The 21,908-nt window shown below is 42.3% G+C and overlaps 2 protein-coding genes across 7 annotated transcripts in view; one reads left to right on the top strand and one right to left on the bottom strand.

Moving 5' to 3' along the window:
* CIITA (class II major histocompatibility complex transactivator) overlaps nt 1–10,744 on the top strand; it is a 33,355-nt gene extending 22,611 nt beyond the window's left edge. For 5 of the 6 annotated variants that reach the window (XM_074598341.1, XM_074598339.1, XM_074598338.1 and 2 more), the window contains 9 exons: nt 104–277; nt 1,146–1,217; nt 2,572–2,652; nt 4,116–4,208; nt 4,552–4,635; nt 5,442–5,525; nt 6,030–6,113; nt 6,743–6,835; nt 8,550–10,744. In XM_074598341.1, coding sequence (XP_074454442.1) covers nt 104–277; nt 1,146–1,217; nt 2,572–2,652; nt 4,116–4,208; nt 4,552–4,635; nt 5,442–5,525; nt 6,030–6,113; nt 6,743–6,815 — 745 coding nt within the window. In that variant the 3' untranslated portion in view covers nt 6,816–6,835; nt 8,550–10,744. The remainder of the gene's footprint in view (nt 1–103; nt 278–1,145; nt 1,218–2,571; nt 2,653–4,115; nt 4,209–4,551; nt 4,636–5,441; nt 5,526–6,029; nt 6,114–6,742; nt 6,836–8,549) is intronic. The other variant, XM_074598342.1, reaches the window with a different exon arrangement.
* Nucleotides 10,745–13,190: 2,446 nt separating this feature from the next.
* DEXI (Dexi homolog) lies at nt 13,191–20,857 on the bottom strand. The gene is made up of 2 exons (XM_074598237.1): nt 20,446–20,857; nt 13,191–13,357 (listed from the first exon to the last, which is right to left on the bottom strand). The coding sequence occupies exons 1-2, from the start codon at nt 20,712–20,714 to the stop codon at nt 13,330–13,332; spliced, it is 297 nt and encodes a 98-aa protein (XP_074454338.1). The 5' UTR covers nt 20,715–20,857; the 3' UTR covers nt 13,191–13,329.
* Between the last annotated feature and the right edge of the window lie 1,051 nt (nt 20,858–21,908).

Below are 21,908 nucleotides of genomic sequence, written 5' to 3'. Positions count from 1 at the left end.
CTTTGTAGATAGTAGTGTCATTCATTAGACTGTATGTAGATGACACTTTCATGCAACAACAGCAGTCATATCTGTTGATTTCACATGTTTTGTCACTTCACAGGGCCTCCCTCAGTGATACAGTCAGGCTCTGGAAATCTTTAGAACAAACAAAAGACTACGAGCTGCTGAGAGCATCAACAGAGAAATTTGTTCTTGATCCCTTTAAGGCAAAGACAATGAAGGACATCAGTGACCTTTCAGACCTTGTAGAGATGCAGGAGAAGATGATCAATTGGTAGGCTCATTTATAATCAAAAGTTCTCCTAATATACTCTCAATTTAAGAGGGTGAACTCCATTCACTGACAGTGATGGAGAATGGAGTCCTCAGCTTGTCCAAAGGAGAAGTAACTAAGGCACTGCAAACTCTTGTATCATCTCAGAGTGTTTTCCGACCCTGATGTGTGGTGGTTGTCATGGCAGGGAAGAGCAATGACAGCATCATGCAGAATATTAGTCAAAACTGCCAATAAAAAAGCAAGCTGTCTTTTTTTATTTTTCAGATTTCCTTTTATTCTCCGAATATGCTATCTTCCAGTTGCTTTCAGTTACATACCTTGGGCTAACTGATTTTTTCTGCCCCCCTGCAGCACCTGGGCCATAAATGAAGGTTTATTTTGCACGGGTCACAAATTACCTGTGTCAGTCCTTTAGCTCAGGAAGTAAAAGCTTGTGTTATGTGATCTACAAATCCTGTGTTTCATCCCTGCTTATAGTGTGGTTAGGAGACTGGTTGCAATTAAAACCATTAAGGTACTTCAGTTGTGTGTTTAACATAAAAATGGTGACTTCCATTTTAACATGGGCAGAGTATTTTGATCAAAATAAGTTTCATTTTTGACAGAAGATAATTGATTTAGAAGAATGTATTTTTAAGTTTTATTGGAAAAAGAGCAAAGAACTGCAGTATGAAAGGCAATTATCAGATTGAAATTAATCAAACAAAGAAAGGTTGAAGCAGAAGTTATTCTGAAGTTTCCTGGTTCTTCAGCTAATCCAGCAGTGGTTTATTTCTTGTAAAAGTTTACTAAGAAATTATTTTTAAAACACTGTTTTCATTGCTAAAATATTTCTCATACTCTGGTTCTACTGTGGTTTATTTAGTGTGCAAGATGCATCTGGTTGCAGCAGCTATGAAATTCCTGCCATCAAAAACCTCAGAAAACTAGAATTTGCGTAAGTGGTATACCCCTCTGTTGATTGATATATGATTACATTTAAGACTGAGAGGAGTCATGGATATTTGCTACAGTCATTGAACTAATGTATAATTAGTTTATGGTAACACATTAAGGTAAACACCATTTATTTCTATTTTCCTTTTCTCAACTAAATTTATTAAGTTATGGACAAAACTAAAAAAAATTCATTTCTGGCCCCTGCAGTGGTACAGATCAACATGGTTCTATCATATGTTATTTTATTTTGGTTTGGTTTATTTTGTTTTATTTTATTTTATTACAAGTTAACTCCTTATCGCCAGATGTAGATCTTGTGCCCGAGGGTATAAAGTATCTTGATGTAGATCCAACTACCTGGGAACTATTTTTTCCCCAGAAATGCTCAGCTTTTCTAACCGAGTCTTCTCATGTCACTTTCTGCCCTACCAGAGCTTAGGCCATGAGAATAAGGTCAGAGAATGCCTCCCAAATAAAATATTTAGCACCATTTTCCTGCTAGAAGGAAGATTGACTTGGAAACACTGACTTTAAAAATTAGGTGTAGTAACATTTCTTCTTCCCACAAACTGTAAGCAACCTCCAAGGCTATTCTACTGCTTAAAATATCCTGCCATTGTATGTGAATTAATTTGGGCAGAAATTGCACCAGTGCAATGGAGAATTCTCATCAAGTCTTCATCTCTTTCCTCCTCTTCACATCTGACCCAGTCTAGAACTGCTATGCTTGGCCTCACTTGTGATTTTATGCTCCTTTCTCTTCTCATTTCCTCTCCTACTTTCCCTTTATTTAAAATTTTTGGTTAAAATTCTGGTCCTTTTAACTTGTCTGAATTTGTTGTGATACCAAAGAAACCCTATACTAAGAGGTTAGCATCTGAGGGACAAACACTTGGAGCTGGAATATTAAAGTGCAATTTATGCTTTAAGCTGCAGTAAAATGTTTATCTTAAGTTAGCCTGAATTGTCAATAGTTTGGGGGGGGGGAATATTTTTTTTCATCTCTATACCAATTTTATAATATTTAAAATTAAAAACCTGAAAAAATAGAAAAATAACATAAATACAGGAATCTAAAACAAGTGATGTGAGTCTTGCAGAGAGTAACAAAAAAGTGGCAAATGCAGGTACCACTGCGGCTGTGCAAGCAGCTCTGCCCTGTCTGCCCTTAGCCTTGTGGGTTCAAGCCTCTGGAGGCTTCAAAGCAAAAATCCTTGCTGCAGATTGTAGGGAATGGCTGCTTCCGAGGAGCGTAAACTAGCTTGCATTTGGGGCTGTAGGGGAAGAACTTAAAAATTCATAACTTCTGCTGTTTCCGAGCATGTGAAAAAACTGTATTTATATTCTTTCAGGCTGGGTCCGGTATGCGGCCTTCAGGGATTCCTAAAACTTGTGGAAATTCTTGCAGCCTTTCCATCACTTCAGCATTTAGAGTGAGTAATGCTAAAGGTTAACTTGGCTAATGTTGTTCCTCAGCAACCCTTGATGATGGGGGAAGTCATGTACCCAAGAAACATTTTATTTGTCAACAAGACTATTTGGTTTAATGAACAAACTGAACAACAAAAACATTCAGAGAATATAACTGCAGACTAAAAGCTAGTGCTCGTCATCTGCCTTAAGACACTTGGTAGTGGTTTGTTTGATACTTCTTCAGTCGCTTCCCCATGTGTTCTTCAGTGGTTAAAAGTGGGAAAGGTTTAGTACAGAGCCGCATGGCGTGCTCCCTCTCCCTGCCACAGAGATCAACACTGTCTGCAGATTACTTATTTCTTCATTCAAGCTCCATAACGTGCCCGAGCCCCAGGCTCCCTGGTGGTGAGGTTTCTGAGGGACTCATGGTCATGTCTGCACCAGGAGAGGACAGGCTCCCTCCTGAACCAGAAGCAGTGTTAAATGTGGGGGTTAACTTCCGTATTTGTGCCCGTGCTGTGCACTTTACAGTGTCAGCAGGCATCCTGAACTTCTGGTAGAACTTCTAAGAGGTAGAGCTTTGTGGATTTAATTAATATAAAAGATATTTAAAAGCTATATTCAGCTAGTATCTGGTTTTGTTCTGCCAACATATTTTTGCGCGGTCTTTGTCCCTTCCTTTTCCAGGAGCAGTATTAGAAATAGTTTTAAGAACTCCAGTTACTATTTATTGTCTTGTATCCATGACAAACCAGCTGTCTCTGAATGTTAAGCTTCTTTATGCTAGAAACAATTGTAGCAACAATAGTCAATATTCTGCTGTCATCTCTGTGGGAAGATTACTGGGTTTTGAGAGAGCCTTTGGCCTTCCTGGCTCAGCCCATTGGCCATTTGTTTGTGTTGTATCTGGCCTTTTCGTGATATTTTGGGAAAACAATAAAGCTCTAAAATTGAAATGAGTCCGATGTATCCCAGCCTTGTCTGTCAGATTAGAAGGGGGTCCAAAATCTAAAATTGTGCCTATCTGAAACTCTGAAATATCTGGATACCTGAACGAGGAATTTCTAATACTCCCTATCTGGAGAAGGAGCTGTTTAGGCAGGGATTTACAGCATCTGCTGGATTTTGTCAGTTCTGTATTTCTGTGTGCACAGGAAATCTCATTTCAGCATAGCTGGAACACGGCTATTTCATAACCATTTAAATAATCGTCAGTGTATGGTGGAAGCAAGGCATTAAGTGCTACCATTTGCATATCAAAGAAAATGGGTCAAGCCATTCAACTAGTTAAAAAAAATTTCTTAGGCTTAAATTTGGGAAGCAGAAAGCTGCTTATTAGAGAAGCTGTAATTTGTGTGATGCTTCTTGGTGATTGAGGCTACTGCAGAGAAGGAGGGTCTCAAGATAGAGTGGTCTCTGAGGTGAATAAACCGCAAAAATTTATATTAAAAGGGAAGCTAATTCTCTCTTTGTTGTCACCCAGCCTCGATGCTCTGAGTGAAAATGGCATAGGAGATGAAGGAGCAAAGAGTCTGTCTGAAGTCTTTCCAACCCTGACATCACTGGAAATACTGAAGTAAGTGCAAGGTTAACAGTTCTAGGAAAAATGGCAAAGAAATAGATTAAACCTAGAGCCTTAAGGGGCTATGTGTTAACAATTATGGACACAACTAACCCATGGGCATACAAGACCAATGAGTCTATGGACATACTTAATCTATACATTCATTAGAAAAATAGGTTAATCCTAAAGCAATTCCTCATTTCCCTTCAAGGGTCATAATTGGTATTTTTACCTGCATTTGGTCTAAATAGACTGTCCAAACTATATAAAAAAGATGTCAAAAATTAACTTTTCCTACATTGTAATAAATTAGAATAAATGTGCTCAACTAACAAAGTGATCTCACTTACTGTAGCTTATCACAGAATAAGATAACAGATGTGGGTGCAGAGAAACTAGCCACAGCTCTTCCTTCCTTGTCTTCATTAAAGACACTAAGGTAAGTAGTTGTATCCTGTTCAGTTTTATACTCCATACCTTGCTATCTCTGTCAGAAATTACGGAACATGGAACAAATATGTACACTGAGCAGCAGCCAAGCTTTTGACTTTGTTCTGTATAAAGCCTTTAGAGAAAAGAGGAGAAAAATGTATGACCCAGTGTAGATGTACAGAAGGATCTCTCAGGAATATAATGAGGACTGTACTGATTTTTAAATCCAATCCATAATACCCACTTATGAATAATACCCTGTACAAATGTGCACCCAGGGCCATGATCTACTGCAAGCTTATGTGGAGCTTGCTAAGCGCAGTGCTAAACCGTAAGCCAGCAGCGAGGTGGTGTGTGTGTGCTGATATGGGACCAATGGTCCATCCCACCTCATTAAAATGTCTGGCATAGGCCTGAAATGAAGTCTCTCGGTAGGGAATGCAAGAAACCGTGGTGTGCAATTCTGGAATAATTTGCTCACTTGGAAATCTTTTAAATGCTGTGCCCCAAATATGAGCTTCATTTTCTTGCAGATTTTTAATTTGATCTAATGTAGACAGAGATGTTCTCATTATTCATTCAGAATCCAGACCTATTTTTGGTGTAGCTGTGCTAGCCGAAGAAAGGATGTGACCGTTTGCCTTGCTTGATACCAAAAATATGAAACTGTGTTTTAAAAGTTAACTGCAAATAGATAAGGATAAATTGGAAGTTAAGATGTACCAACCATCTCTGAAATTCCTTGATCTAATACATAATCTGTTTACATTATCCATTATTCAATTGTGACTATACCGGTTTGGTTTTCTGCAGCTTATACAATAATAACATTTGTGATTTTGGAGCAGAAAATCTTGCGAAAGTTCTTCCTGCGATGTCATCCTTAAAAGTGCTAGAGTGAGTATGAATTTTTTTGAGATGGCCCAGAAAAGCTTGCTTGCTTGCATACTGAAAATTCATATCTTCCATGCTCAGGGTAGAGGAGACAGAATTTGAGGAAGAAAATTTCAGGGAAATTTCACAGGGAAAATGTGCTTCTGCGGAGTCCAGATAGTCAGTGTTTAGAAAGGATTAAGGAGCAGTTCACCATAAAACCGGAAAAATTGGTTTTAAGATGGGAGAACAGGGTCATGGGGAGTTGGAGAAGGACCTGTGGTACATAGAATAAGGAATTCTTCAGACAAACTGACCTAATGAAGTTCCAGCTTGACCCTTTGAATATTTTATGACAGGTTTTTTTGAATGAAGGATCTATTTTGTGGGGTTTTTTTTCTTTTTCTTTCTTCCTCTATCTGCAGATAAACCCATGTAGTATTTTTGATTTTGAATGAAATATTTGATTACACTGCTACCGCTACTGATCTGGATTAACAAAGTTTGCTGATTTTTTTTTTCCCTCAGCGTTCAATATAACAAAATAACTGGTGTTGGAGCCCAGCAGCTGACTGACAGCTTACGAAAATGTCCCCATATAAAGAACTTGGTGTAAGTCTCTTGATACGCCAATTGCTGTATCTTTGTTCTGTAAATTGAGTTAGAATTCATGCTAAAGCTGTGTTCTGTATTTGTCAGATTTATAAGAGGCACAAAAAAAGACATCACCAAAACACAAAAGCAGTCATAGAAATGTTAAAAATGTTTTCTCTGGTTTCAGCTGCATTAATTCCCACTTGTCCTGCTTTAAGCATAGTTTACCTTGACCCTCCCTTTGTTAATCTTCTACCCTCCCAGAGTACCTGACCTACTCTGCTGCAGGACTTGTGTTTGAAGGATAAACAATGAGCAGCCGTCATTAGAGGCTAAATAGACTGCAGCTGCCAGTACACACTCAGGAGAGGGGGGTTTGATAGAAAGCTAAGGAACAGTTATGGAAGAGGACTGTAATGTGTCCTATAACCAGAGTCAGCTAGGTTATGGGGGAGCGAACTGCTTCCTTCTAAAGAAAATGCATTTTCATTTGTTCCATAGCTTAAATACTTTGATGGAATTATATTCAAAAGGGAAAGGCAACTTTAAAAACAAAACAAAAGACTAACATGCTAAGCACACCAAAAAAACTGTGAAGGAAATTACACTTCTTAAAATCTCTTTCCTTTCTGAATTTGCCCTTACAGGATGTGGAATCCCACCATTCCCTATGGAGTTCTCGAACACCTTCAGCAGCTGGACTCTAGGATCAGTGTGTAGATTCAGATGATCCCATAAAGGTAACGTAAGCCCTGGCTCCCTGAAACAAGATTTGTTTCTGGGGGAGCTGTTGATCTGGTCTCACTAGCAGCAGGCACAGTAACAGCATCAACGCATGCATGGCTAGGTATAGAGATGCTGCCCTAGAGTGGCACAGATCCATATCACATCAGGCCGCCTTTGCCCCCACTCACCTTGCACCCCCCACCTCCTTGGCACCATCGCTAGAGACTGCAAGAGCTGCATCAGCAAGAATGGACTTCGGGGACTCCTCGTTCAGCCCAGGGCAGTGGCTGGCAGCTGGCCTGCTTACCTCCTCTTTTTTCTTGCGGGAAACTGAATAGCTCTGTATACTTCTCAAGTTTAATAGATGAGTTCTGTACTGCTTAGAGATTGTTTTGTGTTGAGTTTTAGTAAGTGTCCTTTCACTTTTCCTTTGTTTAGTACAAATCCTCAACAGCTGCTTGCCTCACTATGAAGCTGTGCCTACACTGTACTCGGAGCAAACCGTGGGCTCCTACACTCCTTGTTCTCAGTCTTCTTTGTGTGGTTTAGCCACTGGCAGTCACTTTAACTTCATTGATTCTGCCTGCACAGTTTCAAGGATTCTTGAAATAATTGCATTGTTAGCAATTTGCTAACAGTTTGATGATGGATCTGACTGCCTTGACGCTCCTGGACTGAAGGAGCTGCAGCAGGCACTGGGAAGTTAGGATTTCTGCTCCCAGTTTTCTGCCACGTGTTTCCTCTTACTCTTAAAAAAACATTACTCGGGATGCATCAGTGAAATGATCCCAGTGAAGAATGAGAAGCCAGAGTCAAGGAAGACACCAGATGCCCTCCAGCTTGCTTTCAGAAAAACGCATCGCAGAGTGATTGCCAGCTGCTTGAGCTGTGGGTTGAATGGTCCTGGCAATGGCTGCGCTTGCTAATGGCTCCCTAAACTACGCAGCGCGCCAAGCTTTTGCGTGATTCTTGCTCTCAGTGCACTAGTCACTGGATGTAGACTGGGCTATGTATATATATATATGGCACTGATCAGGCTATAGGTTGTGGAAGACTTACATACTTTACCAGCTTGACAGACTAGCTTTACACAGCAGCAGTGAAAACCTGTAGTGATCCTACAGTGCCTAAAGTACAACTAGCACTTCGTCTTGTTGAATATCCGTACCTACTTGGGAAAGATGACATTAGAGATATGAACACTGCCAGGGAACCTTACAAAAACAAAGCTTTCTCTAACCTGCTGTGTCTGTTATTCGAGGGGAGCATGCGATAAGAGTCTCTGAACGTGTAGGTCAGCTCCCAAATGACCTCGGTTTTCCTCTGGACACAGAGCAATGGCAGTCAGTGGTAGAGAGCTCTGTTGTGTGATTCTTGGACACTGGTGAGCTTTCGTGACAAACAAAAGATGTGTTTCGCACAGCTCCACATAAACAACCCCTTGCACCTCTCTTCACTGCTGTTCTCTCATGTTTGCAGCCCATGCCTGTGGCACCAGTTACCACATTAATATAGTATCTCAATATGCAAGGAAACATTCTTCTTCGTTAGCACTGAGCATTAGTAGCAGCAGGAAGTCTGGACCCTGTCTCCCAAACTTGAAACATTCAGCATCTACCAGCCACGGTTTTCTGTTTTCAGAGCATACCAAATATATGGTTTTGGTGATGTTAATGGTGATTAAGTTGATGGGCATGCATCTAATATTCTGTTTTCATCATTTCACAGGTAACATAAAGAAGAGGGGAAGGCGTCCTCTGTGTTTTCCTGTCTTCTTGCTGCTTTATGAATCAGTGGCTGATTTTCATTATAGTGGCAAAATGAAAAAAAAAAAAAAGTCACTTTTAAGCTTCTGGGTGATGCTTGAAGTAGGTGAATGACGGAGTTCAAATTTTTTAAAGCTCATTTAAAATGCTATTCAAAGACCCAGTTGTGTTTCTACTGATGTGATGAAGCATTAAGAAACATTGAGTTTCAAAGATGAAAAAAGCATCTGGATATTGTGATCACCTTTAAAGGTGACCAGGAATCACCAGGACATTGGTAGTATAAAATTCCATCATCGATTCATCAAAGAGTAGACTGCAAGTTGCTGGACCTGCAACATCTGAGGGAGTGACAGATCAAACCTAATTGTTTCATGGTGCCAGTAGTAACTGTGATCAAATTTGGTTTGATGATTTTGGACTTCCAAAGCTCAACGTTGCTGATTTCACCTTGTATCTGGACTGATTTGAAGCACTGGGGTCAGGAGCATAAATAAGAATGATCAGTCATAGAAGACAGTCTGATATTGTAAGATTATCCATGAGAATCCAGAAGCAGCCCTTTTCTTGATGCTAATCACCAATGTTGTCTTAAGGGATATCTTAAGGGATATCACTCTCTTGTTACAGAATCCTTCCAAAAGACTCGGGGCGGGGCGGGGGGAAGAAGTAAACAGAAGAAATGAATTAAAACTGGAAAACTATTAAGGATTTTTCTGACATTATCACAGAAATCCAAATGCATACAAATAGCTTCAGTTCATTACACAAAAATCCCCAAAGTGACAACCTTTAAAGGTTTTTACTCCATCTCAAATGTGAACTTTAAATTCTTATACCTGGGTTAGGATTTAGTTTCTTACTTGCAAGTGGCAGCATAAATGTACAAGCATCGATTTTATACTTGACAGTGAAATCACTACTGTGTGCGATTTATGTGGCCTTCTTTTACAGAGCTATGAATAACTAGGCAATGACAGACAATAACATATTTCAAAGCATTATCATGTGTCTGTGCTGCTGGTATCAGTGATATGTGGGCCAAATACTGGCCCTGCTGGCTGTGATAGCAAACCAATTGTCTCCATTTTTCTTTTATTTCAGCTCTGTGAACACAGAGAGAACTTGTAATCATACAGAGACAGTTGTCAGGAACTTAACATTCTGGCTCCCTGTCCAGGTACAACCCAGAGACAGAAAAACAAATAGGGATGGAAAAAAACTAGAAATATTCAATATGCTCAAACTGAGAAGGAAGGTTTCTCCTTCACGGTTAGCTCAGGGTTAGCACAACAACCTCCTTGAAATCTTTTCTGCTAGGAAGCACTGACAATACTGACCTAAGGATTTATGCAAACTAGAATCTCTCGGCGAACCTCTCAAATACTCTGTTACTTGGTTTTTAAAAAGTCCCTGATTTTAAACAGTTCAAACCCACAATCTTTATTTTCTTTCAAGCAAATTATACTTCTTTGCTAAAGTTTCAGTGCCTGCAGAATCCTGGCAGCAGGGATGGAGGGTGGACAAATTAAAGAAGGGAAGGAAGGTCTGGTTTGTTGTTTCTGTTAATCAAAGGAGAGCAAGGAACCAGACCTAGTACGAGAAGGCAACAGTACAAGACAGCAAGGTGGAAACACTCTACGGAGAGTAAGATTGTAACTAGACAATGATATTTTTCTTAACTATCCACATGGTTCTTCTCTCTAGCCAAACTCTAGCCAGAGTCCATGGAAAAAAATCTCATTTACATCCCCCTGTTTCAGCTGCTTGAATGGGAGTTAGTTTGAGCCAAATCTTGTGTGATGTTCCCATCAGCCTGCGGCACTCCAGCCATGCAGATCTATGGTGAGCCCTCGTCTTGGCTTCCCTTAACTAAGCTTTGGGTGAGAAATGCCCCTTTAGGGATATATTCTGCAGCTACGCTTCACTGTAACTGAATCTGGGAACCTGCTAAATATTACACAGGCAGCTAAATGTTACAGGACACTGTCTGGACTGATAAAATTGTGTTGGGAAAACTGCTGTTGTAATATTTGTATGAGTTACTGCGAGATGTATGTTTATAATGTACAGGTTGTAAATTGTGATACAATGTTTTGGTTGTCTTTATACATCTTTTTTGAAGTATTAATAAAAGTGAGTATTCCTTTTTACAGTAGCTTGTAGTACCTGTTGAAAATTATTTTGATTTTTCTCCTGGAAAGGCGATGAAACTACTGCTGGCTTCTGAACATAATGACATGCTAAGGGCTTCATATTGTAGGTTAATGGAAAGCACGGTGTGCAAGGGAGACGGGTTGGTCTTGCTGGCACTTACTGATTCAGTGGTCTGGAAATGGAGAAATAATTCTTTCGTAACAGGCAACGGGCTCTTGCAATGCCAACTGACAGCCTGTAAGTCCAGAATTAGAAGATATAAAAGTGCTGACTGAAGCCAGCTGCTAGTAACAGCAAAAAGATGTTTTCATCCTTTCAGACTTTTTGCAGTTAAAAGTTCTAAATATAATTGAGGTTCGAAGTCTTGTATATTCTTGTGGCACAAAGCTCATCCAAAATGCTTTTGCCAAACAAGTGCCTTGTATATAGAGGACTGAATTCACTGCCTACCCTAAAAAAGCTGTTCTGATCAAATCTCTGTTCTAAAATACCTTTTTGGATGAGAAAAATGCTACTCTCTTTATGCCCATGCTCTTTTTATTGTCAAAGAAGCCTTGTTAAAATGCTAAGGCTTGTCTTACGATGGTTGTCAGATCCTGTAATCTGAGTGCTCTCCCCATCCTTTAAATGTATGAGGCTTAGCTGTTCTAAGAAATCAGAAATCTTGATCTAAGATTCAGAATCTCCACAGTGAATTACTTGGTGGAATTTGTATTGCTTGATCTGTGCATCATGTGGCATAAATCCACTGCAGGGAAATGATTACAAACTAGTAGATACTGCAGGAAGTACCTACATGACAAACTGAACCATGGTCTTAAAATGGCATACATGTGACCCTGAAAAATTAGTGTAAGCCATCTCTGCAAACAGTATGAATTTCTAATTATATAGGCAGCAGGAATGCTGCCTTCAGAAGCAAAATTCAGCCTTTCTTGTGTTAGTACAAATGGGCATGTGAACACAAGCGTAACAAGTCTTTAAACATAGCTATTCTTCATATAGGTGCTTAAATGGGGATTTAGTTCCCTAAATGTATCTTTACGCGTTAGAATATTGTGTCCTAAGTGACTTTATTCCTGAATTGCAGGCCAGGGATTGCATGGTACAAAGCACTTGTCAGTGTTTTTAAGGCCCCAAACTTTATCTGATGGAACCTATCTGGGAGAAAAGCTACTTAGCTCAATGACAGTGCTTCACCTGTTGCAGAAGCAGCTGAAAATTAATTTGGAGCACAGAAATTTGGGGACTGGAAGCTAATTTATAGAATCATAGAATGGTTCGGGTTAGAAGGGACCTTAAAGATCATCTAGTTCCAACCCCCCTGCCCTGGGCAGGGACGTTTCTACTGCACTAAGAGTTAAAAAAATGACATTTGAGTGCAACACACTGAGAGTACCAGAAAAAAGCAGTTTGATAGACGAGTTTCTTTGTTTCATGGGGGATCTGAACTGTCACCCTCTTATTCCCTCACGCTGGCTGTCAGGAGACTCATGACGCCATCTGTCTGGGTCTGAAAGCCCGAGCTGGGAGCAGATGGTAGAGACACAGATTGCAGAGGACAGGCATATGCATGGAGAGAGCTCAGGAGAAATGTTTTCATTTCTGCTTTATCTGAAACGTTCTTGATACATCAACTTGGCTTAACAACTGCACAGTTACAAAAATTAGACTTTTCTAAAAAATATAACAAGACAAAACGAGTACAATACCTGCCCTCAATTACCAATGGGTTTTCCCACCCTGCCAGTGTGCAGTTCCAAGTGTTTCAGTTCAGGTCTGATTTTTTTTTTAAGTAGCTGTTAATGAGAAGGATTTCCTACATGCTGGCCGTCTCAACAATCTGGAACTACCTGGAGGTAGGAAATTACAGGAAAACTGTGATTTCCTGGAAAGCATATTTCAATTATTTTTCTGTTCAAACCGAAAAATAACAACTCCAACAAATGACTGCTTACTTTTTCATGGAAAAGGTCAGTCTTTATTGCATTGCTTTCACATCTGTACATAAGAATATGAGCTGAAACAATCTGCAAAGTATCTTGTGTTAAATAATGAATCCACCTGACTTATATAAAATTTACTCTCTGATCTATTTCAAAACTCACAATTTAAATAAAATATCTTACTAGCACAGTTCTTGCCGTAAACTGCCCTGAAGAGAACCTCCTTGCAGTCACTCCTGCATATTTTCCCCTGAGAGAGTACTGTCTGTGAACTACTGGCTGGTAGGGTTTTCAATGTGTGGTTGTAAAACTTGCTTAAGCAGTATGTAGAGCGTGTCCATTTGGGTGACATGTTATTTATTCAAAAGTTTATCAAATCTGAGTAACATCTTGATTTTCTGTTATAATAGAACATAGCTTATATTATTTGTTCATGTAGTCCATCCCAGAATTACCTATGGAAGCCCAGTGCGGTGCATGAATCACTGCAGTTAGTGCACACTCAAGAGGCAATGACCATGGAGAAAAGTCACAACCGACAAGGTCTGATGACAACTCTTCTTGTTGTCCCCTTGTCCATCTTTTCATCTCTACATTTCAGAGTATAGTTTCTTTCCATCACTTGATCCATTAACCTGGTCATAATCCATTCAGGTGTTTAATGAATCTGTTTAAAAGAGAACACATAAATACAGAGTAACTCTCTAGACCTAAAATGAAGAGAGAAGTCACTTTGTGTGTTAGATATAGCACCATGTCATTGACTTCTTTAAAAACAAAAACAAAAAAAAAATCAAAACCTTTTGTGACTATAGATGATAATTCTTTGAGAAGTAAAGGCCTGAACAACATTTCAGAGAAATCAAGGTAACAGTTTCTGTAATGTCAGAGCACACTAGTCAGTGTAATTTGAACAGAGGCATGAAGATGGTGTGACAGGTATGAGAACAAGCTGTCAGCCACAGTCCATCAGGTCAATTAGTAGAGGTTGCTCTTAAGAGAGTACAACCGGCCACGGCATACAGTGGCATAGCCTATTTTATGCTAGGTTTTTTATCACTAGAACTACCTATTAATACTGATTTTTGAACTGGCTACATTTTCTTAACCAGGTACTGTTCAATAGACTGTTGTTATTTTTTGTGTAATCATGTTAATTATGTATTGTCTATATTTGACAGAGCCTCTGATTTGGTCTCTTTTTCTTTAGAGTTACTTTGTTCAAAGCATTTCGGATCCACTGGTAAGTAGTTACGGAGTTAAATAACATGTTTGGCTAACTTCTTGGTCTTACTGACAAGAATAAATTACTGTTATATTGCTTTATCTCACTTTATCTAATTTGCCTTGACGGGCTCAAAGTATCCAACAGCTATTAAAAGGTCATTTTTTACTATCATCAGAGGTAAACACAAGACCTGACAAGCCTTCTCCAAGTAGAACCAGAGCTGTGGATTATGAAGGTGCTGAGCACTGGTTCTTCTACGGACTGAAAGCAGATTAAAAGACTGGAAGCAAAGAATAAGGCTTGGTAGGAAAGAAGTCAGTAGCAGGTTATACCAGGGACCAGTTTTGATTCAACATCACCATTAGTGACCCAGCAAAGAGAGTGAACAGAGAAACCTTCAAGACTGCAGAAAATAAGCTGTGTCAGGTATTCAGATGCTGTACTGATAGCAAGGAACTCCAGAAGGATTTCATAACACTGGGTGGGCAAAAGGTGGCGGGTTTGGAAAACATTTGCTAAAGGGCTGGGCAGCAATGTGCCCTCTAATGTCCCTCATTCTGCCACTGTGGATTCTGAAAAGTCCGAAGAGAACAGACTGCAGATTTTGGTCAGGGTCATCTGCTCTCCCAGAGGGCATCCCCTGCCCTGTCAGAGGCAGAACACGGGGCTGGGGGATCGTGGTCTGACTCATCACGACATTTCATATGTCCTTGTGGGGCACTTACTGCAGATGCTAGGGCAGAGACAAGAAGCGCTTTTGTGTCCAGTGGGGTATTTCTGAGAAATGTCTATCAGCTACAGTACCCTGCTAACAGCAATCATACGCTCAAAATCCTGCTTCTTAAACTAAGAACAAGAAAAGCGGAAACAGCAGCTCTAACATGTTACTCATTTGATGTTTCTCTGATCGCTTCCCAAGCTGAACTAAAAAGTCTGACCTACAGCAGGCAGTTCAGGGAGATGGTTAGTATTCCGCATTGTAGATCAAATTCTAGGCTGACTTAAAAATAGCACAGCAAAATGTATTGGGCCTCCAAAGCAAAGCATAAAGCTGTCTAATGGAAGTTTCAGATAGATACTGCTGTAGGGCTGCTAGGGCAAGACTGTAATTTGTAGTGGCAGATATTAAATGGGGTGTGAATGATACAATTGACCAGGGTATTCAGTCTTGCCTTTCTATTCAGCTGATTAAAAGCCTGTCCTTCAAATTTCATGTGAACCTCATTTTTAACAGAAAACTTCAAAAATTAAAAAAAAGTAAAATGAAAAGGTAATATTTTTAAAATCTCAGAACTGTAATCTTCCAATATCGTAAAAGATACCAGTAAGAATTTAACAGTGTGGCTATTGTAGTGTAACTCTAGCATTAGAAGAAACTCGGTTATGATATTTTTGTTAATTCTGTCTGTGAAGTTGTTCTTCACAATTCAGGCTTGACCAAAGGAAACATAGTGACTGTTTCACATGCTGACATTGTCTGTGTTCTGCTTCCTGACTTTCTGCAAGAGTGTTTGAGATCTCATGGCCTATTTGGGCTTTGCTGTCTGAGCAAGCCTCGGCTCTTTTATTCTGGCCCTTCAAAGAGTGTATAGCCTTAAGTCTATTAACTGAACTACAGCTTTACCCAGCAATAGATCATTCAGTGCATGTCATCGTTTTCCATTATACTGTTACTTTCCATATATGGCTGCTATTAGTCCTTACCCTTTTTATCACATATATTAGAAACATGTGTCCTCAGAGAGCATCATTCAAACTATTCAGCTATTTTTTTTCCCAAGTTTGTGGCCAAAGTACTAAAACTCAACTAGGAAAAGAAAGACAATTTGAAAGTTTCCCTGAAGAAATGGTAAGATTTAGACACTTCCATATACTATTTAATTTTTTTGGACAGCTGTACTCCATATAAACTAGAATCATTATGAGGGGACAAATGCAAAGAGTTGGACGGGCCAAATATACAAACTAAATGTCTCTAAACAAATTATTTTTTTCTTCTATTTTAGGATTGCTAGTTGCTAGCTGAACTCTGCCCCTCCTCCAGAGGAAACAAACATGAAGAATTAAATGGGATTCGTTTCTTAATTCCTTTGACAGCTTAAAACTGATAATTGGCTATTGCCACCTATTGAAGCAAGTTGATTACAGTAAGCTTCATTTTTGTAGGGAAGAACCATAGAATTTTTTTAAATTATTCTTTAAAATCATTTGTGGCTGCAGCTTTTAACACATTAAATACTCAGGCCTGAACTATTTCTATCCTAAATTGAATATCTCTTAATTTTCTATGCCTCATTTTAATTCATGTTATTAACAGCCGCTTTTGGAAAACTTCTTTTAAAAATCTGTCTCCTCTCTTTGCATTATATAAATGAATGCATTTGGTAGAAAATCACTTGGGACTGTCCATGGCTGTGGTTAATCGGTCTGAATGGACAGTTCATCATCAAACCACGATTTTGTCTTCCTTCCATCTAGGATGGAAATCCTGTTAAGCATCAGCGTACAAAAGTCTCTTTAAAGCAGAGCTATCAGGTGACTTTGAGCACTCAACTTCTATTAATTTTAATAACATATAAGAATTCAAAACACAGGTCTAAAAATCACAGCTATTGCTCTTAATCCTGTTGTTACTCTAACTCATACCAAATAGCCAACTGACTGGAGATTTCTACAAATAAGGGAAGGGCATAGTGAAAAATGGCAAGGTAAAGTAAGTAACAGATCACTGCACTCATTATTTTTAAGATTCAAAGGCTGAAAATGAGAAAGTCAGGAGGTGGATCCTGATGCATTTATGTGTGTCTTAACACTGTTAGTGATGATATTTTTCTGATCTGTTCCTTTATGTGGCATCTCTGTTTTAGAGAGCCGGAACGGAGGCACAAGTGAGTTAAGCTCACAGAAGACATCAGTGGCAGACACAGGAAGGAGTCCAGCACGCGTATTTCCCTCCCCACTGGGCCATGCTGTCTCTCATAGACACTGAGCCTGCATTTCTAATTGGCACTATATTGATGAGTTAGCGAGTAAAGCTATTTCTTTGATTCGGGATTTAGATGCTGGCATGCAGCAGAAGTGCTGAGTCATAAGTTTTTGAGTGCTGGATTCTGCTCACTGAAGATGTTCCTCATAATTCACCTTGATGAAAAAATATAGGTAATGCTTATACTGTAAGATTAAATAAATCCAGTAATTCCTATTCAGTTTTCATTATTGATTACTTTTGCTCATTTTCTTTCTGATTAGAGTACTTTGTGATGAGTCACATCTGATTTTAAGTACAAGGAGAACAGTCATATCACCTTATTCCAGGGCACTTCAAATATAATACAGAACCTGGCACACTCACACTAAAAGTAGATGACATGAGCAAGCTCAATTCTGCTCAGTTTACACAGACAGATTTCTGCATCTGAATAGGATAGGAAGCTTCTCTGAGCTGCTTAGTTATCTACCTTCAATCTCTGCCACCAATCATGCTCAGAAACCTGGCCATAATTGAGTTTATTCAAGTGAGGGTTTTGCTGCAAGAGAGAACAGAGCTTTTCTGATCCACACACTCTTTTATTTTCACATCTAAATTAGCCTTTCCACATTTTGCAGAATCGCCTCTTGGGATTTTCCCGCTTTGTTTCCCTGTCATACACGCCAGTCACCTCCCGGGTGCAAGGCATTGCCTTCTAAATGCAAGGAGCACATGGCAAGGTTTCAGCTAAGGCTAATCATAGCTTTTTAGCTGTTCTCAGTAATCACTGGTGAGTCACATGAAGAACACTCCTCTTACATTTAATGCAAAGAGTATGCCTATGTATTTTTCATCTCTGCTGGTAAAACTGAGAACTATTCTTCTTGCAGCATCTTGTGAATCTTCAGCACCTCTGGGTCTAAGTGAATGGGGCAGGTGGGCTGCCATCCTAGGCCTATGGAGAGCACGGCTTAACGCTCCTACAGACCCCAGCTCGCTGCAGGCTAGGCACCAAAGGCATTTCCATCTTCCCTTCCACTGCCTGCCTTCTGCTCCCAAAGCAGAAGCCACAGCTCCAAATTAGGGCCTTCTTCTGCCTGCCTTCCTAGGGAACTGGTGAGGAGCAACAGCACAGAACAGTGAAGAAAACAGTAACCAGGATATTAAGACAAATTCCTTTTCATGGTGACATGCTGACTCTCTCTGCCTGGTAGCCAATAATTATGCAATGTTTGGTCTGGTTGCTGCATATATAAATATAATTAAATATATAAATAGATGAAGCACAGTAATAGTATTTTTTTATTCTCTAATAATCAGTCTAACTTTAGGGATTTCTGATTTGATTATCAGTGGAAACCGCCGTTTAACATGACAACTTCCAAATTAAAGGATCAAGGCTAGAGCTGGTACCTGTGCAAAGCTCCATTAGCTCAAGGTGGATATAAACTGAGACTTCTGAGCTTTGCAAAGACCTCTGCATTTCTACATACGGAGGTGACACATGGTTTTCTAGTTAGAATATCAAGAAGTTTGCAGAGTGGCTTATCCTATCAATATGAGGGAAAACTTTAACAAGCCAATTTATCTAACACTGAACAGAACTGAGCTGAGACCTTACGCTCTATCAAACTATGTGTTCACGTAGTAGGAAAAATCCACTGAGGAAAACTAAGTCAGTTTTTCTCCTTAGGTGTTCCTGAAAATTAGATGCAACTCATCGTGACAAATCCTAGTCAGCACAAAAGTGATTAAAAAAATATTTTTAATCCCTGTATTAGACGGTGTTGTAGTATTAAGATTTGAGGTTTGAGGAAAGGTATTTTGGGGAAGAAAATGGCTAGGCCTTTTTGCACCAAAGATTTTGCTTAAATTTCCATTAGTTTTTATGAATTTCTCTCCTGGAATATAGAGCCAGGGGTGTTACTTGCCCAGCAGAAAAGGGAGAGGAGGAGACAACCACAAAAGTAGCCAAGAGCGTTTTATGGGGAGTTTAGTTCTGCTCCAGACCTTCTGTTCTAGCAGAAGTGATTCTAATCCAGCTGCTTGGGATGGACCACCAAATGCTGGCATGGACACTTTCATTTGCAGTAACTATATGCAGTGGAATTTCTTCAGGAGCAACAAAGATCTGTTCCCCACACGCACACTTGTTATGCTCCCATGTGCCTTTGACCAAGCTTTGTTCAGCTGTGTTTGTGTAATCAGTGTTACTCCAACACCAAAATTTCCCATTTTTTCCTTCTAAACTATTGACTGAAATCAGCTACTATTGCTTTATATCGAATCTGAATAGAAATATTTAGGAGATGGTTTTAACCTGTATGAAGGACTACAGGAAAAGCTTGTTTGTTTTTTTTTTTTAAATTAGAAGACTGATTAAAATAGCTTGATGTTAAGTGGTATTTGTATAGTATGTTCACCAAGGTTATGTTTGTAACCTTACAACAGAATTTCCTATTTCCATAATTTCAAATAGGAAATAAAAGGTATCCTGAACTGGTTTTAAAATTTACAGACAATATTTTGCTAAAAGTCCTACTGGCAGATTTGCTAACACATTTTAATTTAAACTGTGAATGTTTTCATTAACACAGACTTGGCACAGAAAGTCCTAGCTAGAAATAGTGATTTTTCTTCCCAATTCGATTTCAATGTTTTAAAATGCTAAAACCTTACATTTCCAGAGTTTTCGTATCACTCAAAAAAACAACAATAAATTGATCAAGCAAACCCTCGTGCTATGATTAACGTGAGGAAAACGGTGAGCCGAGTAGGTTTCTTGTTATCCAAGACAGAGGTTTCAGAGGGCATCTGATTAAGATGTATTTCTAGCTCCAGTACGGTCTCTGAATTTTAACAAATATTAGCCTGGATGTTCCTCTAGATTCAGAGCTGCTTTCAAGACCGGGTTAGTGAAGTTGTTGACCAGCTGTAAACATAACACCGCGCATCACAGCTGCAGCGCCTCACGCCTGTGAAAACTACTCCTGAGGGCAAGGCATTCTCCCGAGGGAGAGGCATTCTCCCGGCCGCGCAGCAGCGGGGGCGGAGCGGGTCCCCCGCCGGCGGTGGGCTCTGCCGGGCGGGAGGAACCCCCGGGGGGGCGGGCAGGGCTCAGCGCCCCCGAGCAGCCCGGCCCCGGCCCTCTGCCCGCAAGGCTCGCCCGTTCTACTCGCTGCGGCGGTGCGTGTCCCCGGGGCAGTGCCCGCTCCCGGCCCCCCGGCTCTCCCGGGGAGGGCTGTCCCCGGCCCCGCCGCCGCCCCCGCGGGATGGCGCCGGGAGCGCCGCGCTGCCCCGGAGGGGCCCGAGGAAATGACTTACTTCCCTTGCGAGCCCCCTGCGTGTCCGCGGCTCTGCCCGGCGGCAGCGCGACCCGGGCACGGGGGAGCGGGGCGGGGGGGGCGTTTGGAAGGGAAGATGCTGCGCAGAAGGAGCCGAGACGCAGCGAGGGCATGGCGGGGCCGCGGCGGCCCCCGAGCCACGGCCATGCCGGGACGCCCGGCCCGGCGACAGCCCGCAGTCGCTTCGGAGCGCCCCGGGGCGTCACTCCAAGTACCCGTCAAAGACATCCAGCTCGCTGTCCGTCTCGTAGAGCACGGAGCCAGGGTCGGAGAGCACCCCCAGATCCACCAGAGCCTGGTCCATATCCTCGGGCAGGAAGACGATGCCTACATTGAGAACGATGTACTCCATCAGGAAGGCATAGTACAGGATCAGCACGTTGACAAAGAACAAGCCCAAATAAAACATATAGGGCAGCACCAGCAGCGCATGGAAGGCCCAGGACTCCAGCGAATCCAGACGTGCCGAGACCGCGGCGGGCATGCAGCCGTGCGGGGCTGCGGCGGGCTCCGGCGGCGGGGGCTCCGGGCGCCGCAGAGGGCACCGACCTGCCCGGCCGGCGCGGGGAGGGGAGGTGGGCGAGCGGGCGGCAGCGGCGGCGCAGTACCGCGCTCCGCAGCCCCGGTGGCAGGGAAGGGCAACACCCCAGAGACGGGGCCGGGTCCGCAGCCGGGAAGAGGCGAGCCCCGCGGGGCGCGGAGGCGGCACAGCCACAGAGCGGCCGGCTCGGTCCCGTCCCTCCCCGGAGGAAGGCGGGCGGCCAGCGCGGGCTTCAGCGGCGCTGCCGCAGCCCCGCCGTCGGCAGGAGGCTCCTCAGGGGCATCTCCAGCCCGGCTGCTGCAGTCCCGCCGCGGCTCCCCTCCTCCTCCCGCCCGCAAACTTTGCGGAAGGAGTCCGCAGGCGCGTTGTGGCGGAGCAGCTGCCGCCCTCGGCCAGCCCCGGCCTGCGCGGCAGGACCCCCTCTGCCCGCCCGCCTCCTCGCCGCCGCTCCCCGCCCCGCCGCACGCCGCGGCCGTTTACCGCCCCGCGGCCCCTCGCAGCCCGCCGTGACGGGCGCCGGCGCCTCCGCCGCCTTCCCCGGCAGCCGCGTCCCGCTCCGCCTGCCCGGGGGCGGCCGCGGCGCGCTGAGGGGACGGGAGGCGGCTGCGGTCTCCGTCCCTCGCCGCCCCGCTCCGCGCCTTCCCCGAGCCCCACGGCAGCCCAGGGAGGGAACGGCGGGACAGGCCTTGTCCGTCTCTGCCCCGGGGGCGTATTCTGTCCCCCCGCGGGCCAACAGGGCCCTCCTGGAGCAGCCGAGCGGGCCTGGGGCCCTCTGACTTGGGGGAGAGGGTGGCACCAAGGCTTTACCTGTATCAAAGTATAATCAAGGGCATGATTTTAAACTCCGTTTTTTTTCGATGCTGGCTGGCAAACCCTTTAGCTCTTACTTCAGCTTAGGTTTCTTCATCGGGTTAAAGCAAAAAATCTAAAATCAGATCAGGACAGTCATCAGCGATCCTGTTCTATTTGTCCTGCTTTAATTAAGTTAGTTTTTTAGCCGATTCAAAACTAAATGTGCAATACTTATTGGAAATGTACCTCAGCAAGAGCAGTGTCTCAGCGGAGTGCCCGTGGCCGCCTCGCGCAGCTCCTGTTCTGCCCGGCCAGAACCGACCCCCCAGTGCCGCGTCGGCCTGA

This window comes from Larus michahellis, chromosome 8, assembly GCF_964199755.1.
Source record: "Larus michahellis chromosome 8, bLarMic1.1, whole genome shotgun sequence".
In the NCBI taxonomy this organism is placed as follows: domain Eukaryota; kingdom Metazoa; phylum Chordata; class Aves; order Charadriiformes; family Laridae; genus Larus; species Larus michahellis.
This window is presented reverse-complemented; position numbering and strand designations above follow the sequence as displayed.

What these genes read in the sequence shown, in the direction of transcription:
- DEXI (XM_074598237.1), bottom strand. Translation starts at nt 20,714, where the DNA reads ATGCCCGCCGCGGTCTCGGCACGTCTGGATTCGCTGGAGTCCTGGGCC. An exon ending in GAGCTGGATGTCTTTGACGG is followed by an intron (nt 13,358 to 20,445) that starts GTACTTGGAGTG and finishes TCTTTTAAACAG; the next exon opens with ATTCATTAAACACCTGAATG.